This window comes from Molothrus ater, chromosome 6 (genome assembly GCF_012460135.2).
Source record: "Molothrus ater isolate BHLD 08-10-18 breed brown headed cowbird chromosome 6, BPBGC_Mater_1.1, whole genome shotgun sequence".
In the NCBI taxonomy this organism is placed as follows: Eukaryota; Metazoa; Chordata; class Aves; order Passeriformes; family Icteridae; genus Molothrus; species Molothrus ater.
Genome location: NC_050483.2, coordinates 19,623,629 through 19,643,764, shown reverse-complemented (window position 1 = coordinate 19,643,764; position 20,136 = coordinate 19,623,629). Strand labels below are relative to the sequence as shown.

Below are 20,136 nucleotides of genomic sequence, written 5' to 3'. Positions count from 1 at the left end.
TGGTTTACAGAACAGGTTGTGTTTACTTCAGTTCACAAAGTAAAGCCACCAGCTTTAATTCTCCATAAAAACAAAACAATGGGGCAAGTGCATGATTCAGAGGGCTTGGTGCAAATTTTTGCAAAGTAACAGATACAAAACCAAAATAATTAAAATCATACATACGTGTAAAACAAAAGAAATTCAAGTTAAAACCAGGACTAATTCCTATTAGCCCTAGAGATGATCCAAGAATATGTCAGGAAATAAATACATTGTTCTAGTTTTCACCATAAAAGAGGGTGCTGCTCTCTGATCAAAATGGTTTGGGTATTTACAGAAGGCAAATGGGTGACAGGAGAAACAGAAGGAAGAAAAGCATTCATGAGAGTGAGCTGAAATGCTGCAGGGTGACCACTTCCCCACACACCTCAGTGTGACTAAGAGAAGACTCAGTCACAGCAAGGGCTGAAGAAATTAACTGTGAGCAGGACATCATCCGTCATCTGCCCCACGCTGGAGGGACTGTGCCAAGGTGAGACCAGCATGGTGTGGTGGCTGCCACCACAGAGATTCTGCAGCTCCACCACAATCCATGGCTGCCCTGGGGCAGATGGCAGTAAGTTGGCCTGGTCAGTCCCATTTATGAACAGGAGAGCAATTTATCCTACAATCCACCTGAAGGGAATGCTGCTTAAAGGCACATCTTCCTGGCCTCTGCTGGACTGTGGGTGCTCTGAGGAAGAGGAGGCAGCCAGCCTCCTCCACTGAACCTCTTCTCCTGACGTGGAAAGCACAGCTGGTGATCCAGTCACTGGGTCTTTCCCCAAAGGCCAAGAGCTCCAGTGACAGAAGGAAAAGGAGGCTCTTCCAAGTACCTGTCTCAACATTGCAAAGCACAGCAGACAAAGCAACAGCCTCATTTACCAAGGCAGCATGGCTTGTGCTCATAGCTGGTATTTCTGGTGCTTTTTGCCATATAATAATCAGCTCTCCTTTTGCTGCATGTGCTACTAATGCCAAATCCTGGCAGGTCAGAGCTGTGCTCCAGTGCAGCCAGTGGAGCAGAAGATGTTTAATGCCTAACAGAAGCATGGAAAATTCTGCAGTTAATGTCATAGCATGCAAAAAAATAACCCAAAGGCTCATCCTAACTTTCTGTTTCCTTGTCAAGACATACTTATTTACCAAGTACCACTTGGAGTAGATTCAAGTGGTAGTTGTGTTGTGTCCATATTTTCAATGGGATTTGACATTTAAGGCAGCACTGCAGTTCACCTCTAAGCCTATAATAACACTTGCAAATCTGCTTAGCAAGACATCAGCAGAGCAGCCCAGGGACAGCTCAAACAGATTGGCTCTGTCCCCACAGAAGCAGCACTGGAGTACCAAGTGATGCTACAAAGCAGACACTGCAGGCTGCAGTGCCTGACACAAACATCTGCAAACTGGACCCACTCCTAATCTTCACAACAAAAACAAAACCAAAGACTGCAAAGAGCCCTCACTTTATCTTAAAAGCAATACTGCACTGAGTCAGATACCACTGGAGGTCAGGAGCACTTCATGAATACACTGAGCCAGGACTCCTTTCCACACCCCGCTGATTATCCTCAGTCTCATGAAATCCACAAGTGCTACAAGTACCAGGGTAGGCCCAGGATGAAATACTGATCATCACCTCCTGATCTGGAGTCACAATGGCCCAGTGTTGAGAAGCACCTTTACATCTCCTACCCTTTTGATTTTCTCTTTCATCATAGCCCTATCACCACTGAAGTTTTGAGAGCAAACTGATGCCAAATGCCAGGATGCTCAGTATATTTTGCACCCAATTTACACACCCCAGCCATCCTTTGCACCCAATTTATACCAGAACCCCCAGGATATGACTGGAACCAAATAAACTACATATGAAGTACTCAGCTCAGATTCCACGTGTGCTCAGTTCTCTTCGGGCCTGGGAAAAAAAGTCTGATCAATTCTGATTGGGACTTTTCATCCATGCCCATGGGAAGCAAAATGAAGGATCTTCTCTCATAAGCCACCTCAGCAGATCTTTCTGCAGGATGCAAATGGCTTCAACCCTGAGTTTAACTTTAAAAGAGAAATGAAGTGCTCAGCATTCACCACGAAGCACCAGAAGCAAAAAGAACACTGAGCACAGAGGCCTCCACTGCAGGGACAAAGAACAAAGAAGCAGCACAATTGGGAAAGATGGAGAAAAGCAGAAAGAACTCAATTTGTATCATACCAAAGAAAAAGAAGGAAACCTGACACAAAAAAGTTTACACTAATAGAGAGAGAAAGCTTACAGAGGGCAGACTGTGCTGTTCAACAGCAAAACTTTGCCGCCCTCAGTGGTCACTTGGGGAGCAGCCTGGTACCTCCATCAGCAATGATCCCAGGCTGGTAAAAGAACATATCTAGATACCATTCTCAGCCATATGAATCCTCGAGCTCATCTCAATGACATGAGCAAAATTCCTATTTTTCTCTTTTTTTCCCAGCAGGGATGACACACCCCTTTGTCCAGCGTGGTGCACGCAGTTCTCCACACCTCAGGCAGCCTCCTCCTAGCAGACAGAGGTGCAGTTGAGCTCAGCAGGGTCCTGCCTGCCGGCTGCAGGCGCAGCTGCCTCGGGGCCGTCGGCGATGCTGGGCTCGCTGGAGCACTGCCGGTGCCCGAAGCAGCTGGGCTGCAGCAGCAGGCACTTGTCAGGAGTGTCCTGCTCCTCCGCCACCATCCCCGTGTGCATCATGGAGGCCATGGCCAGCAGCTGGAGGTCCGAGTGAGCGTTGGCCACCGTGTGCCGACGGATGCTCCCACACTTCTCCAGGTAAGCCTCGCCCTCCTGCTCCGTCAGTGGGGTCAAGGCCTTAGGGCAGGATCTGGAGTACCTTCTCTCTGGAAGGGAAAGAGGCAGCAGGAATGGTCAACAGCATGCAAACAGAGAGCTGCTCACACTGCTGGGCTGGCCTGGGGAACTGAGAGAATTCAGTGTGCAGCTACAGAGTGCCCCACTTCATTACCACTGGAAAGCAGTCAGGAGCTCACTAGTTCATACTGCTAGGTGTTGGAAAAGGAGATCTGCCTCTGCCTCAGAGCAGGGAGACTTCCCATCCTGCTGCAGGGGCTGCTGCCTGTGAGAGAAGTGAGCCAAAATGTCACCAGTGCAGCCAAGGGACTCTCTTTAGCATCCTCAGAGTCTTCTCTTTTATCAAGGGGTGAAGGCCAAGTAGGTACTCTCACATGCAGGTTCACTAAAGTAAGTGACACTAAAGTGGCACAAGTCCCCCCAAAAAACATTCAGTGGGGATTTGAATTGCCATCCCTGTCACTGAAGAATTTCTCTCAGGAAGTGCCGTTAGCTGTTGTCAATGTGAAATTCCTGATGCTTACATTGCACTGTCTCTACATCTGCCTAGGAACAGGCCATTCTGTTGGCATTATCCCACCATATTTTTTAAAGATCATGCCAGAAAAAGGACATTTCATCCACTTTGCAACACATCTGGTTTGGAGGCTGGACACAGAAAACACCTAAGAGCGCACAGGAACAGTCCACAGCAGCCTGGGAAAAGGGGCACAAGGGAAAGGCAGGATTTGTGCTGAGGAGGAGAGGCAGTGGCACAGAATGGCTGGGTGTGGGCTGTACAATCTGCTCAGCAAAATGTTAAGGAGGAAAATTGCCAGGTCTAAGGCACAGCCCCAAGGTGCAGTCCCCAGTGCAGTACCATGAAGCACGTGTCAATTCTGACGCTGAAAGCCTGAAGGAAGGCAGGGGTCAGAGTTTTGCCTTGGCTCACTGAAATCCCACCCCAGCAGGTTGAATCAGACACTGTTAAGGAAAAGGAGATCTGCCTCTGCCTCAGAGCAGGAGACTTCCCATCCTGCTGCAGGGGCTGCTGCCTGTGAGAGAAGTGAGCCAAAATGTCACCAGTGCAGCCAAGGGACTCTCTTTAGCATCCTCAGAGTCTTCTCTTTTATCAAGGGGTGAAGGCCAAGTAGGTACTCTCACATGCAGGTTCACTAAAGTAAGTGACACTAAAGTGGCACAAGTCCCCCCAAAAAACATTCAGTGGGGATTTGAATTGCCATCCCTGTCACTGAAGAATTTCTCTCAGGAAGTGCCGTTAGCTGTTGTCAATGTGAAATTCCTGATGCTTACATTGCACTGTCTCTACATCTGCCTAGGAACAGGCCATTCTGTTGGCATTATCCCACCATATTTTTTAAAGATCATGCCAGAAAAAGGACATTTCATCCACTTTGCAACACATCTGGTTTGGAGGCTGGACACAGAAAACACCTAAGAGCGCACAGGAACAGTCCACAGCAGCCTGGGAAAAGGGGCACAAGGGAAAGGCAGGATTTGTGCTGAGGAGGAGAGGCAGTGGCACAGAATGGCTGGGTGTGGGCTGTACAATCTGCTCAGCAAAATGTTAAGGAGGAAAATTGCCAGGTCTAAGGCACAGCCCCAAGGTGCAGTCCCCAGTGCAGTACCATGAAGCACGTGTCAATTCTGACGCTGAAAGCCTGAAGGAAGGCAGGGGTCAGAGTTTTGCCTTGGCTCACTGAAATCCCACCCCAGCAGGTTGAATCAGACACTGTTACTGTTCCCCTGCTGGCCTCCACCTCCTGCAATGTTCCATGTGGTTTTGGACACCTCCTGTGGGTCTATCCCTGCAGCAGTTGATGGAGCCATTCCCTATGTGTCCCTCTGTTTCTCACAAACTTCACTGAAGTGCAGGGTTTCATTTCATAAAGTCAGAAGCCTTTAAACCATATAAAAGGCTTCCAACTAAGACTGCAGAAGATAAGAGTAACAAAATGCAAAGCAAAGCACTCGTCACTGAAGGTTATAAGAGTTTTGGAAGTTTGTATCAGGAAGAAAAGCAGAAAACAAACTATTTGTTGCAGGGAGGAACAGGTGAGCAGCCTTCACCCTGTTACTGCCAGTAATTCTTCAATTCAAAATGGTTCATTCACAATTAAGAGTATGCAAAAATCACTTCTGAGGCTGGTTACAGCAAATGCATTCTCTAGGTTTCATCTGCAGCTCAAGCCACAGCAAGCTGTAGTGTTAAAGGGCATTAGGATATGACTCTCTTGAGAAAAAAATTAGGTGAAATTAGTCTAAACTCTGAACATGCATTTATTGCTTTACTTTTCCCCCTTTACTTTCTTGGCCACAACAGACAGTCTCTTAAGGGAGTTGTTCTGCATAGCTTAACCAGAAATTTTATTTTTATTTTGGTGCCTTATGACTGGGAATATAAACTGGGAGGAGTTTTTCTGGGACTTTTTTGCAAGCAACCTCACATCAGCAGTGATGTGTGGCTGTTTTATCTTCTCTCCTATCCCCAGTATAAACCCTGTTTCTTAGCCAGCTGGATCCTTTGACACACTCCATTCTTACCATTCAGGTTATGGCTAATTCACACAGGCAAAGCAAAAGGATGCTAACAGACCAGATGGAAATGCTGCCATCAACAATTCCCCTCTGTGAGGGGTCCTGTCCCTTTCACACATCTCTGCTTTAAATCAGCTTAAGATACAGCAGCCTTGCAGGCTGAAGCCTTATGTATACTCCCAGCTGGGAGCAGACACCTTCAGGCATATTTCCCAACACTCATTTACCCTGAAGGCTCCAGTCCAGAGGGCAGTCTGGCCTTCAGAGCAGCTGTGTAGAATGCAAGCACACCCAAAGACCAACTGCACCCCTCCCAAAAGCTGTTAGGGGGGACCTACTGGGCTTCACCATCATTACAGGCTGCCCAGGAAGAGAAGAAACTGGTTCTGAGAAAGCAAAATGATGACTGAGAGAGGGATAGGGAAGAGAAAGAAGTCTGATTACAAATGAAAGATAAGGAAGAGAAGCCCCCTCCACAGCAGCACTGTGAAAATACCAAGATTACTTGTAGAAAAGTGCAGTTTTGCAGTCCCTGTCTTGTACTGCAAACAGAAATTCCCTCTTTCCTCATGATCAGCAAAGGGTGGAGCAAGGGTAAAAGGCCACCTTGGAAATATACACAAATAAATGACAGCTAAAAATCAAAGTAAGTTCAATTATTTTAAGGCATATAAGCTTTCAAGGCCAGCTTTTGTAGGTTTTCTTTTTTTTTTTTTTTAATGGCACAAATGCTTTGTTCAGCTGGCAGAAATCCAGGATGGCTAGAAACTTCAGCACAGGTCAGGCAGCTGCCTTTCAAACCATCCCAGCAGCATGCAGTTGTCCATAAACAGCAAAGCAATCAAATCTGTCAAAGTCCAACTTTTACAGGGGATTTTGGTCCAGACTGAGCCCTAGGATCAGATCTGCAAATCCATGCTGAACTATACAACCATGCTCACTTGCACAGAAGATATCTGATTGCCCAGCAACCACAAGAACAAAAATCTTGAGCCACAGTTTTCCTAAAGCAATGCTATGGGTTTATTACAGGCACAGACTGTCTGAGTTCAATTAGTTCTCCTAGCACAAGACCATCTTTACCCATATGCTCCTAAGTGTACTACAAGGCAGGCTGTGGGTCTCTAGCTTGCTACAATTTTGCATCAAAGCAAAGGCTAAAGGTAGTAAAAGCAGAGGGAGACTGGAGCTTTCTTCACTTGTTCTATTTAAATTTCTTGACCATCAAATCAGTAACACTATGCCCATTAGCTAGCCAACCTCTTCTGGCTGGCCACATGTGTGAGCAGAGCTCCTGCATCATGTGAAGAAGATTATTCCCAGAATAATCATGCTCTTCCTTAAGTGAGGTGCCCATTCTCTCACCTGGACATGTTTATCCATACTTTAAACACAGAATTTTAATTTGGTTTGTTTTTTTTTTTTAACAGAATCCTCAGATGGAAGGAAGACTTCATGCAAAATCCCTGTCATCCCTCAGAATTAATATGCAACAGTTCTGCTGTTTGGAAAAGCTGATTGATTCAGCAGCTGAAGCATGCTAGCAAGCAGGCAGCAAAGGACCAGGTACTGCTCTCACTGTGGTGAAAGCAGTACACCAAGCATGGACAAAAGGGTTTTAAAATCCATTTCATGTCCAGAGAGAGGGGAGACTTTGTGGGGGTCTGTGTGCAGTGATGGGGCACTAATAGTTCACTAGGTCATGGACAAGAAAAAGCCTGTCACAAAAACTTGTATACAGAAACATTAATCAGGGCCTTTTCAAGGGTCTTTTAGCCTTTGTTTTCTGTCTCTCATGGAGTCATGCACTGTTTCCTTTTCCAGCACAAATGCCCCCCATTACCCAACCTGTGTACCCCAATAATAGCTTCAGTACAATGAGCATGTCTTACCAAGCAAGCAGGTGCTACCAGAGGAGCTGTGATCCTCACACAAACCTAAGAATGGTGATACCACCTGCTTGACCAGTTCTTCCAGCTGTAGATAGCCCTCAGTAGGGCCAGTAGGTTCATGGACACTCTGAAAATCAAACACAAAAGGTCAAATCACCTCTTAAAGATTTTGGAATAAAGCCTGGGGTCTGTGAATTCTCTGTGTACTGGAATATCCCAACTGTGCCAGTAAAGCTTTTGGAGTTGATGGAGGTTTGGGTGCCTTTCAGGTCAATCTCCTTGTTGAAGTTACAGCCATACCCTAGGGCCATTGGGCAGAGAGTTCTTTTACTGAGCAAGTGACAGGAAGGTACGAGGTGTGCTCACACTGAGGATGTGCACAGTGCACTGCAGCAGTGTCAGTATGCCAGGGTGGCTCTACCAGAAAACAAACACCACTTTGTAGAAAAGCCTTAACACGCCCTGGGCAAAGCACTGCTCTTTCCCTAGGCAGGACTGCAGGCAAAGCACCCTCTGTGGTTCAGCTTATAGCTGTGAAGATGGTAGATAACACCAACCAATTTAACAGCAATTTCAGAAACCATTCAGACTTAACTTCCTGCAAAGCCTCAATAAGCTTTTTTCCTCAAATGCATTGCTTTGAGATTCTCTTTGCTCTCAAGAGTCTTGTACTAAAAAACATTCAGGGAAATTGAGCTAGCACTTTAGTATCACCTGCTGTTCCATTCTGGGTCACTGGAACATCAGAACAGTGAGAGTTCATACAGAACTACCAGCTTAGCCACTTTGCAACTCTGGTTGTGCTTCATAAAGTTTAATTCTCAGACACCCATTATGTAGGAGAAGAAATAAAAGTCACCAGACTGTGTGGTATGTTGAAGGGAAGGGATGCCATCCAGAGAGACTTTGAAAGGCTCAAGATATGTGCCTGTGCAAACCTCATGATAATCAATAAGGTCAAATGAAAGGTCCTGCACATGGTTCAGAGGAAGGCTGGATGGAGCTCTGAACAGCCTGGTCTAGTGGAAGGTGTCCCTGCCCATGGCAGGGAGGCTGGAACTATATGATCCCCTGCAACCCAAACCATTCTATGACTCTATCAACTCTAACATGTTAGATGGCATTTTTCAGGACTGTTGGGCTGGGCCATATGAGAAAAAACCAAAACTGGATGTATTTGGAATGCTTGGGAAGTATTTTGTTGAGACCTGGATAAAGAGGATAGTTACCACAGATGCTCTAGATCTCTTGGGAGAGGCCTTTGAAAGATGGCCTCTCATTTTGCCTGCTGCCAAAAGGTATTTCTCCTCTAATGGGCATACTCAGCATCCCAGCCAGCCATGGTGCTGGTGTCAAGCAGCCAGAGCCACAGTCCATTCAAATTCCATTATCTGCTGTGATGGAGACTTGCCCTGTCCTTGCAAAGCTGAGAAATCAGGAAAATTAGGGCACAAAGAGGCATTCAGACAAGCTAGAAGATGAAAAATTGTGTGAAAAAGAGAGTCCTGACATTGTTCCTAGATGGGGAGGAGAGGTATCAAAAAAAAAAAACAAACAAACCAAAAACAAAATCCAGCTCTTTCAAGGCAACATCTTTACCTGTTCCCAGGAAAGCTCAAGGCATCCAAATTCAGCTCTCATTTTAACAGTGACCCCCCCAAATAAGCACATATCACATCCCCTTCATCACACCCTCTACTCTCCCCACTTTTCCTCCAGTGTTTGTATGATTTCAACGAGGTCAAGATACCCAAGTGAGTCAGATGAAGAAGACCAGAGGTTCCCCACCTGCAGAATTAACAGCATCTGGACAATGGAAGCTGGAACCTTTGTCTGGACCAGGGGAAGGATTTCTTCCAACTTTACTTTTAGCAAGACCAAGTCTCTGAAGCCAAGAAGAGCAATCTGACGGATAGTCAACTCCTGACCCTAAAAAAACAAAGGCAAAATCCAAGTGCAGATAAAGGGACATGTGAGCATCATACCAGCACATGGGCACACAGACAGGAGGGTTTATTCTGCCCATTGCTGCTGTGGCAGAACACCCCCAGTCATTCATGCTGAGGATTCATGATACTCTTTAATTTCTTCCCTCTCAGTCTCGCACAAATTCTGAAGTGGGCATTGCCTCATCTGTGGCACCACTAGGTTTGGAGTGAAGCCAGAAATGAGCCTGTAGTTCACCAAATGACTGACTATGTATGTATTCATAAAACCTACTTGCCTTCCAATTTGTTCACAAAAAAACCCAGGCTGGATGTAGCTTGTGCTTCTGGCACTTGGAGATGAAAAAGCAGAGAAGATTTGGTAGGGAACAAAGTTGTTTCAGAATATTTCTTAACTAAACCTACCTCTGACCTATACTGTACCCTCTTTTTGCTCAACATCTGCACTTGCTGATATGACAAAAATCTGCAAGTTAGTCCATTACAGATTTTAGGATTTAGGCTGGAGCAAAGCTAGCAAGACTGCTTGAACCAAACAATTTTAAAAAGCAACAGCTTTAATATCCTCTGCAAGGCATTCCTACTTTACATCAACAACATAAGTGAGCAGGCTTAACAGATGATATAATATTTCTCAGCATTTTTAAACACAGTCTAACTCCATTTGGCATTCTTGTGTTACCACCTTCACCTCTGCTATGTTCAATATCTGCATGACTTTCTCTTGCCCCACTGCAACTCAGTAGCAGAAATTTTTCTCCCAGCTCTGCCTAGCACTTTCCAGCCTGAAAAGTTTGCTTTGTTCTTCTCAGTATGTTAATCTCTGCCCCATGGTCTGCTTGGGAATCATTTTATGATCTCCATAACACACTCATAACATAGCAAATATTTAGCACTCATAACATAGCAAATATTTAGCTAGAAGAAATTAACAGCAGGTAATCATTAATTCATAACAGGTTGCAGGTCATAATTAACAGCATTATCGATATGTAAATATGAATTAAAACCAATAGTATGCAGGAGAGCTTGGCCATAAAAAAAAACAGTTTGCTGTTTTAAACCATCACTGTGTAGGGGAAAAAACGTGCAGGAAAGACCAATACCTATCTTGAAACTATATCTCAGCAGCTGCAAACTTTTTATTTATATTATGCAGTTTAGTCCCATTAACTTCATACCCCATTTCAAAATGCAAATACATTTCTGTGCCAAGCAAAACAAGATTTGCTATTCTTTTTTCCACACCAATAGTCACATCAACAGCTGCAACTATACGAAAGCCAGTGAGTGACCTGTTTACATAGTTTCCCTCTGTACAGCAATTTAACCAACTTGGCTGCTTAAAGGTCATATTTCTGCAAGAGCTACGAGCCTTGGGGTTAAACTTAGCTGAGATACGAGGCTGCATGAGTTACTGCCTTTGGTAACATACACTCACGCATGTGGCTTCAGTTTCATTCTGAATGGGTAATTGCTGGGATCACAGAAGAGCACAACTAAAAAAATCCTGCTGGTATTTGCAGGAAAGGATAGGGAATTGAGAACAAATTGACTTTCCCATCTACCAGAGCAGTGTACAAAGAATTGCAGCGTGATGGAAGGCACTCACTGGATGAGCTCTCCTCACATGCTGTGACACACCACATCAGTGGTTACATGCAGTTCCCTATTTCTAGGAAAAGCCCAGTCTTGTTATTAGGACACTGGCCTGGCATAAGAGCAATTTCTATTTCTTGCTGCCCCAGCAACTCTCTCTCTGGTAGCCTAGAGCAGCTCACTCTGAGTTAAATTCTTGGATGTATTTAGGCAGCTTAATCCATCCATAGATACAGTTTAGTACTGAGGTGCCTACAAAGCTTTAAATATCCTGCCCGTTTACCTTTCAGTTCCTCATTCAGAAAGTGGCTATACTTCCCAAACTTTACAACTTTGCTCATATATTTTGGGTGATTCAGATATTGCAATAAGACAAACACAGCTCAATAATTATGCTTTCAAAGAATCTCAACACCCCATAGTCATCCTTTCACCACCAAGTTAATTCCAAAAGCTTTACCCACAGTGTTGTAACTTCTGCCCCATTTCTCATCACAGACATTTAATAGCAGAGCAGTAGATTTTTGTGTTAAGTGGCAGAATTATTAGCATCAGCGGGTATGACACAGTCAGCTCACAGTTTCCACAGTACACAGGTAGCTGCAGTGCAGACAAACCCCTGCCTAAATAGGTCACTCCCTCACTGAGAGTTAGCTGCAAAAGGAGAGAAGGGGAGGGTATTATAGTTGCACAGTTTTACCTGTCAAACACCTACCTCCAAGCATCTGGAGCAAGGAAAGAACAAAAATAAACACAGTAGAAAGGTTAGTGTCTGTCTTTGCAGAAGTCCTTTCTCTTTTAGGAAATGCCAGCTTTAAGAGGATTAGAGGAAAAGGGCAACCTTTGAGCTTTACCTGCTTCCTTTCAAATAATACAAGGGAAAAATAATTTTAAAAGGTTCTGGAAATAATGTCTTCCAGAAGAGGCAAAAGTCAAGGGGAGGCGGCTAGCATTTCCAAGAACATCATTCCCCACATGAGGTACATTTTTCTTTTTCTCTGATGGCAGAAAAGTCAAAATAGGCTGGGGAGGTAATTAGACTGCTCATATAGAAACTCTGAGTAAAACTACATTAAAAAATGATACAGCTCAACACTTCTGATGGGATACTCAGCCCTCAAAATACCCAGTGTAAAAGGTTTTACATAAAATGTTCATTCTTCCTCTACCCATAGACTTACACGTCCCCTTACTGAAGCCTCAAAAACCTAACTGAGGATTTCCCAAAGGCACAAATGGGATATAAGCCCTTCAAAAGTCATTAAGGTGAGTTAATCACATTTTCTCCTGAGCTAGTCTTCAGATTTATACCTCTAAGACAAGCTGTCAGTGCTGTCATCTGCACCAACAGTCACAGCTATTTAAAAAAGAAGGAATGATAAATACAAATAGCCCAGAGCTTCACTCTAGACAAGGCACAGTCCAACAGTTTCAGTGTGCAATTTTAGCTAAGCACAGAGAGTAGACAATTGGGAGTAAATTCAGTTAACTCACCAAAACACCATGCTTGTCCAGTAGATTTTAGCAGTCCTTCTTATAGTTAATACTTGGATAAACTCTACTTTCTCCAAGATTTAGGTTAAAGGTTTTGATGTGTATTTAGCCACTGGCCAAACAGTGCTGCTGGCAGAGAAGTTATAACCTGCCATTAGCAGGCATTGCAGTGACTTTGCTTCACCTGAGTGAACTGTAATTAGGATTACCTGGACTGGGTAGAATATTGCCTGGAGTGTAGGAAGAGTCTCTGTAAAATAGTGATCCCAGATTTCAGACAGGACATCAATGCGATCCTCACCTATGAAAACAGAGATTGGAGCAAGAGCTTTAGTGACAGGGACACTAAAAGCAAGTTGGATTTTCCAAGTACTCCCTAATTCCCCAGGCAAGAGACTTCATTTCTGCAGTTTCTGCCCAAAACTGGACATCACCCAGCTAAGCTTCCCCTTAACCAACAGAGACACAAAGCTGTGACCTTTTCTGTGCAAAACATGAGGCCAATTCCAACAAAAGAGGCAAGCCCCTCTTGAACCAGAGGCTTAACTCTACAGCCCAGGATTGTGCAATGGCACAGCTCACAGTTAACATGCTCAGCTAGCACAGGAGAGATCACACGAAACCAGCTGAATCTGAGAACCAGCAGGTCACAGCCAACAGCAGCTGATACTCCAACATCATCCTGCAACAAGGTCAGGGAGAGCATTCAGAAGACCTGAGCCCCCTCCAGCATCCACTCAGTACCAAGCAGCAGTCAGGTACCTGTCAGGAATCCCAACAAAGGCACTAATGACAAATGAGGCACTTGTGAAGGTTCCCAAATGAAATCCATGTGTGGCCAACCCTTATATGACTCTAATTCAAACAAACATCCCCAAATGTAAGTGGGTATTTAAAACCAAGGCAGACTAAGCTATGAATCTTGGGATTCCCATAACAGGAATACAATCGTGATCAAATTATGCTCATAGGTTTGACTTACAGAGCTGGGCACTCCTCAGCATCTGGGCCCAAAGCCTCTAAGTTCTTTACCTTAAGGTTTGCAGTGTTTATTTCAAGTTTTAGAGCGATCCCTGGAAATCTCAGGTGCAAACAGACTCAGGGTTAAAACCACAGTTTCTGACAAAAGGATTTTCCGGGATACCTCTCAGGAGCTCAGAAGCAGTCTAGACTCAAGGAGCAGTAATGGAAGATGGTCATTCAAGACAGGTTTGAAGACTCATCCTCAAGGTCACCAACATGAGGAACATGGAATACATGAGGAACTGGAATACATGTAAAATTGCAACTCAAAGGAGCCTTATGACTCTGTACTGAAGTGCTTTCCTCATCTGCAGACTTCCACACAGACTTTCACTCTGCTTGCCCATGGCTTGTGCTGCTTAGGGCACAGCCAGAGAGCAGAGAGCCAGCAGGACTAGATCCTGCAGACATTTCCCTTTGAGCAGAGAGCCAGCCCACTAGCAACCACAGAAAATTTCAAAGAGATGCTTCACTGTGTCAGGTATGACTATGGTTTCAAATCTGGAACTGCAGGCAGACAAGAAAAGACCCAAAACCCCCACAACAGCTACCCATTACCACAACAGCCAAGTGCAAGCAAAAAAGACAACAGGAAACAGATTAATTGAATGTTTAAAATTTTCCCTCCTCTGCCTCCTACCCAGGACTACAATGCTTTGCTGTCTGGAGACACAATGAAATGTCAAAGATCACTTCTCCTTCTGAAGGGGAAGCAGGAATGGTTTGTTTCTTCAAGAAATCATAAATCCTGCAGGCATTGAAAGAGATTCTGACAGACTGTATAAAGAAAAATCACGTTAAAGAGGGTGTGATTGAAAAATAGACACAGATGAAACATTGCCATGCCCTGCAGCCACTCTGTCTGGGTGCAGGGGCAGGGTAAGTTTTCCAGGAAGACAGAACTAACCAAGAAGCATGTACAAGAAATCCTCATTGCTGTGACCACAAGACCTGCAACAAGCCCACACATTATAAATGAAAGGTGTCCATGAGTCATCTCCTGCAGTGATGCCAGCCTGCACAGCAAAGTGGCTCCAGTGTCACTTCAAGCTAGGGACAGAAAAATGAGGCATAGAAGGTGTTTTTCTGTCTGCCTGGGAAATTTCATCTGACCCAAACTACCTGAGCACCTGCAACATACTCTTGGGCAGCTCTCAGCTTATTACAGACTCAAACTAAATTTTCATAATGCTAAAGCAAACCCTGGAATAGCTTTATATGAATACAGAAACCAAAGTCTCTGGTAAGCTGTGCAGCATTCATTCTGAAGAGCTGGCAGTGGCAAGGCAGGTACCCACATTTGGAAATGCAGAATTCTGCCTTTTTTCCACATCTTGGAAAATACAGGAGTCTGCCCTTTTTCCTCCCTCACAGGGTCAATGCTGAAGAAGCACACCCCAAGCAGAAGGCTGGCCACCCCTTACTCCTTTGGGGCCCAAATCCTACAGCCTGCCAGCTGGGTGAAGTCACTTGGTGAAGACTGGTGCAGAGGAATCCAGGCCCAGCAATGACGTGAGATTATAAGCATCTATTGGCATTTAATGACCCACATACAACACTCTGGTGATTAGCAAGAGATCTTCCCTGCAGGCTAGAAAACTGGGTCAAACCAAACAGCAGCTTGGTTTTGAATAAAGATGTGCTGGCTTCGCTTGAGCAAACAGTTACTAAATGTGAGCAGCTCCCCACAGGTCCAGCACTGCCTGGCCACACCACACTTACCTTGGCCCACAGGCTCTGCAGCAGTAGTTTGAACACAGCTCCATGTGTGATCAACTTCTTTCCTGAAGGATTTCATTCTCACCCAAAAGACTGTTCTTTTCTTTAAATTTACACAAAGCTTGATAGTTCAGCTCTCAATGGCATGACAGAGGATCCAAAATTACGCTTACATCGAGCTGCAAATCGCATTGAGAAGTGAAAGGCAGAAGGCAGCTCCAAGCAGTTTCACAACAGGATCCATGTCCAGACCAGAAGTGCCATGAGCCCAGGTTCAGCTGCCACAGGAGAGCCACACTGCTGCTTTTGTGGTGCAGTTATGGCTGGTGGGAGCATCGTGGCTCTGGGGCCATCCAAACAGCCCACCCTCTCTTCAGCCTCACAGGGCTCCCAAGGGGCTGTGTGACACCCCAGGACAGCACCAGACAGGGCTGTTTGCTTTCCAGACAGGCAAATCGTCTCATCTGACCAAACATCAAAGCACAACTCCCTTCCAGAACAGGTTTCCTACTATACTTACCTTCACACAGCTTGACCTTCTCCTCCATAAACAGCAAGCCTTTCGCAAGGAGCTGGTTCTGACAAAGAAAAAGAGAGGCGTGCATTTGCCTTTTATTTATTTATAATGAACATGGAAGAATGCATTTTTGTCAGATACTACCCACTTTGCATGCATTAATCTTCAGATTAGTCATGTTGCAGTACCTTTTTCCAGCACTGGGCTCAGTGTGAGTGCTAGGCATTCCTTAACCCCTTCTTGTTCAGCTAGACATGAGAATGCAACAGACACAGCAGTTGAAACATCTCCCAGAAATGGGAAGGGTCACAGGGAGGGAGTCAAGAAAATAAAATGGTTCTTACCATAATGGTGCACCCACATATGCTATAACTCAATTACAGGATGGAGGTAATCAAAGAGTCAAATGCCATGAAAAGGTCCCACTCTCTTCTTCTTTTTACACTTGCTCATTCCTTGTCTAACTGCACAGCAGGCCAAGTTCAGCTCCCTAACATCTACTTCTCTATTCCTACCTATTGTCTTTCCATGAGGTCATTCTTTTTGTATTGAGAAGCTGGATGATCTCAGTGTGCAGTGTCAAGCTGCAGAAGAACTGGCAGGACCTGGTCTTTCTAGATAAACTTAACTCTCATGGACCAGACAGATCAAGGTATCAATAAGCCTGTTTGCAGTCCATGACATCCAAATACCTGATTAGCTTTTTGTTCCCACTTCCCCAAATGTAAGAATGGTGCAAAAACAACACCTATCTTTTTGTTCTCCCACCAGCACCAGGTGAATCAGTTATTCTGAAAAGCTTTGAGAATGCCAGAGAAAGGCACTGCAATCCCACATAATACAATATTACTGCATCCTAAAAAAGGTACAGAGATCACACTGATAGAGAATATAGGCCTTCTGCCTCTCTGAAAGGATTCAGTATCAGGGTAGCCCACAACAGTCAGAGATGACTCCCCCACTGTTCAGTTTCTGGTTTTTAAGGGGAACCAGGTCAAGGCTGCACTTTTGAACCTTCCATCAGCCATGGAGCAAGGCACATCTCTGTCATTCCCAGTGGACACCACCACAGCCTCCTGATGAGCTGCCATAGTGCATCCTGCCCTGGTGCTCCCACTCTGCATTGCAAGCCTGCCTCTGGAACCACACGCCGGCCTGGCTCAGCCCTGACACAGAGACAGGCATCTCTGGAAGCACCCCAAGCCAAGAGAGCAGCACACCTCTGCATCCTCCCTCCAACAAGAAGCTATCACAAAGCTGGGTATAAAAAGGAGGAGACAATCCTCTGCGACATCCTCAGGATGGGAGATATTTCTCACTTGGGCAATGACAACAGGAATTAGCAATCTGGATAAATATGGTCACATAATGAAAAAAACCTACAACATCTCCAAATGTTAGCAATGAGTGGAAGGTGACAGTTTTATGAAGATCCTCTAGCAGAAACATGGACTTTGGAGGGAAATACTAAGTTGCCAGGCTGTCCATTCAAGTTTTAGATTTATTCAACAGAAATAAATGGCTACACATATCATGTCTGGACAACAACAAAAAAACTTTACAGGAAAAACCAACAGTGTGAAAAAGGAGGGAGAAAGAAATCTGTAATGAAGAAAACCATAAGGGGAAAAAAGCGAAACCCACTTACACTAGAAATATTTTTCTGCTTGAACAATAGATGTTGGAGTGATATGGCACGTTAATCCTGCTTTCAGTTCATCTAAAAAAGTACTGAACTTCTTTATTTTTCAACCTGTAGCTCAAGGCAATTACTTCTCATATACTGCAGGGGAAATTTAGAGCTGGTCTTTAATACTGTATTATTTTAAACGGCTTTGTAATATAAAGGTGTGTATATATACATATATACACACATGAGGATGTGATTCTTGTTTTCTTGTGTTTCTCTCAAGAAATACGAATTCCTTCTTAGATTTCATTTTACATATGTTTCCCACTCTGGATACAATCTTCCAGGTACTTTGCCTCAAAGTTAATATTATTGATATTTTTTGCTTCCAGGGATTGTTTGGGTTTTTTTGCAACTAAGTCAGCAACCAAAGAACACATTTGTACATGCTAGTGGACAGCACAGCTGTACCTATTGCAAAATAGATATATAAATCATTACTCTGTGGTAACAAATTTATAATGCTCCTATGAATGTACTATAGCAATTCCATGTGCTAAAGAGATTGCATAATCTCACTCTAAAGGTTTCCTTAAAGAAGAGATTAGGGCTATATAGTTACTGTAGTTAGTGCAGACTTTTCACTTATCCTCTCAGATTTTTCCTTTTCCTGTGGAAGAGACTTAAAAAAAAAAAAAGTAAAAATCAACCACACTTTATTTCCTTTCTCCCTGTCCTGAAAATATCTGGAAATGTTACTTTTTCCTAATTTTCTGCAAGAAGTCACAGGCTTAGGAATTCATTCAATCCAAATATTAATCCCTCAGAGCAAGCTGGACAGGCAAATTGTCCTTACCAAACCCTACAGGCTCTGCTGACAAATCAATACAAGCTACTCCAGCTGCAGTGGAGGTCTGTTTCAGACCTTGTCTAGATTATAAATCTCATTTTGCTGCCGCATCCCTTGCATGCTTGCCAGAAGCATAGAGCTAAGAGGAAAAATAAATCTTCTATTTAAAGCAAGACCAGATAGAGACTCATACCAAGTAAGCTTGAAAGGCACATTTATTTGAAAAAGTTCAGCTGCCACCTTCCATCTCTTTGCAATTACAGCTGAACAGGGATGGGAGCTTGGGGGAGCAGGGATTCCCTTCCCTCCCCAAATGAGCTTTTCCTGCTTCCCCAGGCTGTTCTCACCCTCTGCTGGGACACCACGGGATGCTTAATGCTCATTGTGGGAGGTGCAAACCTGCCTTTACTCTTTGCTACTCTGCTGTGCAGAGAAACAAAGTTCCAACTTCAAAACATGTACATGCAGTTGAGAAATCTGGAGAGAGATCTGTTTTGCAGCAGATAGAAGTGACCTTGTGAAATCTCACAGGCTGACCCCTTTTCTGAGAGCAGAAAACCAAAATAGCTGACTCAGATACACCGGTAAGAAAGGCAGCTAAAAGAAAGCTTTTAAGTAAATTTTTAGATGCCCTAAGTTTCTAAAGGCAGGATTCAAAGGGAAAATAATCACTTTTCATTTGTTCCTCAGTGAAGAGCTTCTCACAACATGTCTGTATTTGCTACTCTTTAAAGTCATCCTCAAACCATTTGGAATAAAAAAAAAAAAAAATGAAGGCAGTCAGCCACCACTTTATAAAACCCATACAATTCCTTCCTTTTTTCTGGCACAGGTATTTTCCTCTTTGCCTTCCCCGATAGAGAAATTGAGGCAAATGTCTCCATGCACACCCAATGGAGTAATACCAGCGCCACCATCCTCCCAGGAGGTGAAAGCTGTCCCAGGCACAACAGCTGGGGCTCCTCTCTCAAACCAGCAGAGCCTGCAGTGCCCAGCACCTTCTCCCTCCCTCCCGCTGCAGGATCTGGGCATTCCCTTCCTGTGCACAGCCCCAGTACCCCTGGGCAGAATGGGGTAAATCAGATGCTGCCCATCAGAAGCACTCAGCCAGCACCCTGGGTGTGGTGCCAGCCCCCAGACAGAGCCAACAGGAAGGATTTCAGGGTGACAGCCATGCCACCAGCACAGCTTGCTCTGCTGTGAGTGCTACATGCAAGCAGAAGGCTGGTGGAAAACAGCTGAGTAGCTTTGGCTGCAACTCCACAGAAATCATCAAGGAGGCTCAAGTCATCCCAGGCAACTTCACATCTTGCCTAAATGCCATGTCTGCAGTACAGCAAAGTACAAATTAATCCCCCTGCTAATAACAAATAAGTCATTACCTTTGAGGGAAAAAGGTTTACACAAATATCCATTTAATTATGGATAAATTCTGCTTTCCCTTAATGTCTCCAAGCCAAACATGGCTAGTATGCCTTTTAAAAGCCACCTTCAAATTAACAAATAATATTAGTTCATCAAACAACATAAGCTTGAAACAGAAGTAAACTGATCCAGAACATACTCAAATTAATTGACCTCATTTTGCTGGGTGGAAAAAAAAAATTTCTACAGAATGCTACAGCGTTTCTTAAATGCACCCTGTTTTATAGGCAGCTGGGGCTTTGTATTCTAGTGCTAAACCACACTTTTACAGGCTCTACAAGCACATAGCCACTGCTTTGTGGATAATCTGATGCAAATTTGAGAGAAAAAGCATCACCCAAACTTACTTGCCAAGTATTTTCTACAAAGTTATTGCCAGCTGCACACAAACACCTAGCTAATTCTTGGCAGTGTTTCACAAAATACAAATTTGTGTGAGCTGCAGCATCTCATATCTAGAGCATCCTCCCACCCCCAGCTTTTTTTCTTTAACAGGAGGGGAAACACTGACAGAAGCAGAGAGATCACTTCGATCCTACACAGGGGAGAAACTGCAAGATAAATATGAAATCACATCCTAAAATGACTCTTCCTAGAGCTGGTTTTGTTCACAACAGATAAAAGAGAAAGCCCACTTGAAGAGAT

At 44.3% G+C, this 20,136-nt stretch overlaps 1 protein-coding gene across 2 annotated transcripts in view; it reads right to left on the bottom strand.

The window, feature by feature from the left end:
* PRR5L (proline rich 5 like) overlaps positions 1-20,136 on the bottom strand; it is a 42,114-nt gene continuing 21,978 nt past the window's right edge. For both annotated transcript variants that reach the window (XM_036383349.2, XM_036383350.1), the window contains exons 5-9: positions 15,590-15,647; positions 12,537-12,628; positions 9,077-9,217; positions 7,289-7,415; positions 1-2,887 (exon numbers count right to left, since the gene is read on the bottom strand). In XM_036383349.2, the coding sequence (XP_036239242.1) occupies positions 2,556-2,887; positions 7,289-7,415; positions 9,077-9,217; positions 12,537-12,628; positions 15,590-15,647 (750 nt within the window). In that variant the 3' untranslated portion in view covers positions 1-2,555. The remainder of the gene's footprint in view (positions 2,888-7,288; positions 7,416-9,076; positions 9,218-12,536; positions 12,629-15,589; positions 15,648-20,136) is intronic.